The sequence below is a fragment of the Conger conger genome, chromosome 16 (assembly GCF_963514075.1).
Source record: "Conger conger chromosome 16, fConCon1.1, whole genome shotgun sequence".
NCBI lineage: Eukaryota > Metazoa > Chordata > Actinopteri > Anguilliformes > Congridae > Conger > Conger conger.
The window spans coordinates 7,239,426-7,245,425 of record NC_083775.1 but is presented as its reverse complement, the minus strand read 5'-3'; the positions used below and the strand labels follow the sequence as shown (position 1 = coordinate 7,245,425).

Below are 6,000 nucleotides of genomic sequence, written 5' to 3'. Positions count from 1 at the left end.
GCCGGGCGCCACGCCCAAAAAAGCGTTTTTTTTTCCCCCACAACTACGTCAACAAGCGGCGAGCACAGGACGGAGGAACCACGCGTTCAGGCCCCTGAGGAGCGCCGCCGAACGGAGGGACCCGCGCGCCATCGCGCTCAACGACACGCTCAGCGACGGGGAGGCGGGCAGAGGGAGTGCTGATGGGGCCCCCCTTCGGGGTCCCGTGCCCGGCCGTGCGGCTCCACGCCGGCCCAGGAGGGGGCGCTCTCGCCAGGCCGTGCAGACGCGCGGAAGCCGTCTGGTCACGGTGCGTCAGCGCAGAGGGGCTGTGTGAGACCGCGCTGATGTCACCGGCACTCGGGAAACCCGACGCCGTCACGCTTTCTTTCTGATAAATGAGCGATTATCGCCCTTTAAAATAAACATTGAAAACTTTAAAAGACTCTCTCTGAAATGGATATAATTTATTTAAAAGTTGCTCACATACACTCATTCGGTGAAACACCAGCTTGTTAGGGGACTGCCCCACTTTACATACAATCTTTAATCGCTCCCTACACCCCTGCAAGACCACTCCGGGGTGCTCTGGTCGCCTTACGGTTCCCTCTCTACGAGCACCTGGCGGTCGAGCTGCACGTTCACGCCTGTTTTCCGCTCTGGTTCCTCAGTGGTGGAATGACTTGCCTACCACTGTCAGGACAGCAGAATCTCTCCCCATATTTCGACACAGACTAAACGCACACCTTTTCAGACTATACCTTAGTCCTCCCTTCTGATTTCCTCCCCCCCTTCTGATATCCCTCTTGTCTAACCCTAACCTTTAATAAAAATTTTAAAAATGTAAATGTAAAGAATTAGAACAGCTCTTCGTGTGTGTTTTGCTAGTTATGGATTTGGTGATTTTACCCTATGCACTTGTAAGTCGCTTTGGATTTAAAAACTCTGACAAATGACAAAAATGTCAATGTTAATGCAAGTATCTAATCAGCCAATGATCTGGCAGCAACTTAATGCCTAAAAGCATGCAGACATGGTCAAGAGCTTCAGCTGTTGTTCAGGCCTAGTGTCAGAATGGGTGAGTGGTGAGCGTGGACCAGCCTCCCTGCTGTGTGTGCGTCTGTGTGTGTCAGTGTGTGTCAGTGCATGTCTGTGTGTGTGTACGTGTGTGTCTGTGTCTGTGAGTGTGTGTGTGTACGTGTGCGTGGGGAGAATAGAGATGTGTTATTAGAACAGGCACAGGGAAAAGTCCTGTCCATAAAAGAAGTTAAAAGGCCTTTGCAGTACAGCTGCAGAGACGCTATTTATAATTCGGAACGAGTGCTGCTTAAGTCAGCAACTTTGACACAAATCCAGTCATGCACCACAGCCTATGAAAGAGGTAGCCTGCCAAATCCCAACCTCGCCCCACCCCGCCCACACACCCCACCCGTACCCCTCCCAACCTTGTCCCCGCCCCGCCCCTACACCCCACCCATACCCCTCCCAACCTCGCCCCGCCCCTACACCCCACCCGTACCCCCCTGACCTCACCCCTGCCCCGCACCTACACCCCACCCGTACCCCCCTGACCTCACCCCTGCCCCGCACCTACACCTCACCCGTACCCCTCCCAACCTCGCCCCTGCCCCGCCCGTGACCCCTCCCCGGTGCTGGAGAGGCTCCTGACTCTGCCTCCATCACCTGGCAGAGCTGAACAACGCTGCCCCTATCACACCCTGCCGGGCAGTTTGGCCCGTGAATCAGCATCACACACACACAGACACACACACACACACACACACACACACATGCAGGCACACACACACGCACAGCTGTCATCTGCCATCCGAGTAATGCTGACTAGCCACCTCTCTGTTCCAGAAAAGAAAAAAAAGCAGTCTGATTGGACAGACACAGCAACCTCTCGGCGCTATCCCACAATGCAACAGGGCTGTGGAGATGAGGAAACCGGTGTTCCATTCCCTACACATAGGTAGGAATACACTCATGCACACAGACACACACACAAGGTACGCACAGGAAATCATACACTCACTGGATATGCGCACACACACACACACACACACACACACACACAATGCTCCTCTCTTATATCTCCCAGTGTAGCAGTGGCTAATCCCACGCTATAGTTAGCTGGTGGGCGCTAACGCTAACAGCTAGGTCCAAACCTCCGGGTGAACTCCCTGACTCCCCCTGGCCAAGCAGAAAGGTAGAGGTCCTGTTAGCTCAGGGCAAATAAGGGGCCTGCCTCTCCCTGAGCCAATAAAGGTACCTCCTGCCCCAGCCCTCTCTGGGGAGGGGGTGCCATGTGTGGGCGTCTCAGCCCCCCCTCCCCCTCCAGAGCCGGCCTTTCAAACCTCCCAGCGCTCGACCCGCCTCCACGCTGGCACAGGGGCGGGGCCGCGGGGAAATTCCTCCAGAGTGAGAGAACGTCCTGTGGACAAGCGGTCACCAGGGAGATGAACACACACTCACACACACACACACTCACACACTCACACACACTCACACACACACACACACACATACACACACTCACACTCACACTCACACTCACACTCACACTCACACTCACACTCTCACTCTCACTCACTCACAATCACACACTCACACACACACTCACACACTCACACACTCACACACTCACACACTCACACTCATACTCACTCACTCACTCACACTCACTCACACTCACTCACTCACACACTCTCACACACTCACACACTCACACACTCACACACTCACACACTCTCACTCACTCACTCACTCACTCACTCACTCACTCACTCACTCACACAATCACTCACACAATCACTCACACAATCACTCACACACTCACTCACACTCACAATCACACACATACACACACACATGCACGCCTACATTTACACAGACTCACACAAAGACACACACAAACATACTTTTACACATACACACACACATAAACACTCTTCCGCACACACACACTTACACACTCTTACACATGTGCACAGACAGACTCATTCATTCATATGCACACACACATAAATGAACACATCTATACATACACACACAGGCACGCACAAACTTTTACACAAACACAGATGCACGCACACACACACACACTTATACATATGGACCATAAGCACACACATAGATACACACACACACTTACACAGGTATACACACACACGCATGTACGTACGCATACATACACTTACACATATGCACACACATACAATAGACTACACTATAGTACACACACACACTTTGACATGCATACACACACTACGTACACACTCACATGCACGCATACACTTAACACATATAAACACACACACACACACACACACACTACATACACACACACACACATACACACTCTTAGACGCACACACAGTGTACACAGGAAGGCCTTAAGAGACCAGGAAGCAACGCATGACACACGCGCTAAAATGATCCCGGCCCAGGCGGCATGCATTGCTGTGCATGAACAGACACATCTTCCACATAGCAGCCAAACAGAGGGGAATACTTTTATTCCATTAGGCAAGCACGGACTGGCCTCAGGACACTGATGTTCGCAGAACAATCCAAATTATATGTGCTAAAGAAAAGCACATCACCCACTGGAATCCCCAAAAGATCTCGGAAATATGTCCCCTAAATAGACCCTGCGGAAACATTTGTATGAAATTTGTTTCAGCTTGTCAAACAAAATCGTTTCCCAATCTCTCCCGATTCGGTGCCTAATTTGCACCCTGTTTGTTACCAATTCCGGTGCGCTGCCGAGGAGACACTGCTACAACCCTGCCCCCTGGTGGGCAGAAAGAGAACGACGCGCCGTCCTCAAGCCGAGCGTCTCGAGCCCTGGACCGCGTTTCCGGGGCGATCGGAGACGCTCGCGTGAGGCGACCCTCCCCGCCGAGCCCCCTCCCCCCTCAGAGTGACGGCCTGATTTCGCCGCTCCCTCGTCAGCCGTTCGTACTCGAGGCGCAAACCCCAGGGCTCAGCGAGCAACTGCGTCGAACCAAAGTCCAACACCGGACCGCGTGAGCGTGACTCATAACAGCCTGGTCGTAGAGACCGGCAGTCCGGGCTGCCCAGTAAGATAGTAAAATACATCGGCACTTGTCATAAACTGAGGGACAGCGGGGGAGTACCATTGACTAAAGTTCATCGCCATTGTGTGTTATCCTCTAGACGTAGAAACGTATTTCTGTCTTCTGTATGTCATTCATTCAGTTTGGTTGCGGTTGAATTATTATTGCCTATCTGTTATGTTTGTTATGTCAATAATGCTTTGGCGATTTACGTGTGCCCTTACCATGCCAATGAGGCTGATTTGATTCGAATAGACACAGGCGGTACTGTGATTGAGGACAGTGGACACAGAGCTGCAATGGAGACAGAAATAGAGATAAAGAAAGGGAGAGAGAGAGATGGAGAGACAGACAGAGAAAGAACGGAGGAGAGAGGGAGAGACACACAGACAGACAGAGGGAGAGACAGACAGAGCTCTTACTGGGAATGGAGGGACTAAATGGTTCGGTCCTCCTCAGCCTCCCACTGGAAGTCCTGGCCAATCCTGTGAGTTCAGGAGCAGAGAGAGAAACAGACGTCACCGTTTGAGAATAACGAGAAAGACACTGTGACAGACTGGGATTGCATATCAACACAAACACACACACCCACACACACACAGACACATACACAGTCCAGGTCATGTGACAGGGGTGCACTGAGAGGCTCCTCCCCTCAGGGGGCGGTGCTGGGCGCACAGGAAGAGGAAGTGGAAAGAGATTTCCTGTCACCTGACATCTTAACTCGCGCCTCATTGGACAGCGACAGACGGACACACAGATATCTGAAGCTGCTACCATGACTCATGGCGTCCGGCGGCAACAGCGTGGCACATGCGTTAAACCAACAGCTGTGCGGACACATTAGGGCACAAGGGCCTTCGGACACGCAGCTGAACGCAGCACTCCTGATGTGAGGAGAATACCTGATACGGCACCAGGCCTCCCCCCACGCACACACACACACACAGGCGGACGCACACACACACACACACACACACACATGTTTTATTGAATGTGGGGCATGAATGTAGGCACACACACGCAAGCACACGTGCGCACACAGACACACAATGTCTGGACAAATGAGCCCTTTGAAGTTCTTTCGGAATGCTTTAGAAAGAATTCTAAGTCAGTGTCCTAGAACACCACTGCTTTCAGTCACCAGTAGTGATTGTGACATCAGCATAAGAATGTTCAGTTAAGAACATTCTGCATCACATACAGCAATTGCAATCTTACAAACCTTAAAGGGTTAAGTAGTTGAGCATTTTCACCGAAGAGAAAATGGGGTTTATTACATAACGTCGCTCTGGTTATTGAAAACAGGCCATTTATGCCACAGATGCATTTCTCATGTCTAAAGGCAACACCATGTCATCCTGCATTGCCGCTGCGTTGCAAGAAACAAAAAATAGTCCCCGCCCGTCAACTGCATATATTAAAACCCGAATATAAGGACTATAAACACAGGCAGAGGGTGAGTGAACATGTCAGTGAGCCTTTTGCAATGATAGGAAGGGGAAAGTTTTCGAAACAGAAAGTGGATTTACAGTCTCTTCCCACACGAAGTAGTGCCCATACTACTGCAGGGATTCTCGGTGCTGGCCTCCAAATCCCGTAGAATTTTTAGCCGCCTATCTTCTCTGAAGATAGAACAGCTCGCAATTTGAGTTAATTTCGGAATTAACTTCCTGGAGGCAACGGTGGCACCCAGCTGTGGCCATGTACACTTCCTTGTTTTTATTAAGTGAAGACATGTGGCATTTGGTTTCTGTTCTCTTGTAAAAATAGTCATATTAAAAGACTACAATGCTTCTTAACACAGTCACTTTTCGCAGTGTGGACATAATGAAATGGCACTAATTGAAAAAAGGGGTGTCTCGGTGGCGCAACCTGTAGAGCACTGACCGCATGCTCATTGCGAGCCGCGACGTCGGCGGTTCGAATCCGACCG

At 51.1% G+C, this 6,000-nt stretch overlaps 1 protein-coding gene across 1 annotated transcript in view; it reads right to left on the bottom strand.

The window, feature by feature from the left end:
- The window catches only part of LOC133114479 (septin-9-like), an 87,840-nt gene that overhangs the window by 75,344 nt on the left and 6,496 nt on the right, over positions 1 to 6,000 (bottom strand). The window contains exon 2 of the mRNA XM_061223928.1: positions 4,487 to 4,549. Coding sequence (XP_061079912.1) covers positions 4,487 to 4,549 — 63 coding nt within the window. The remainder of the gene's footprint in view (positions 1 to 4,486; positions 4,550 to 6,000) is intronic.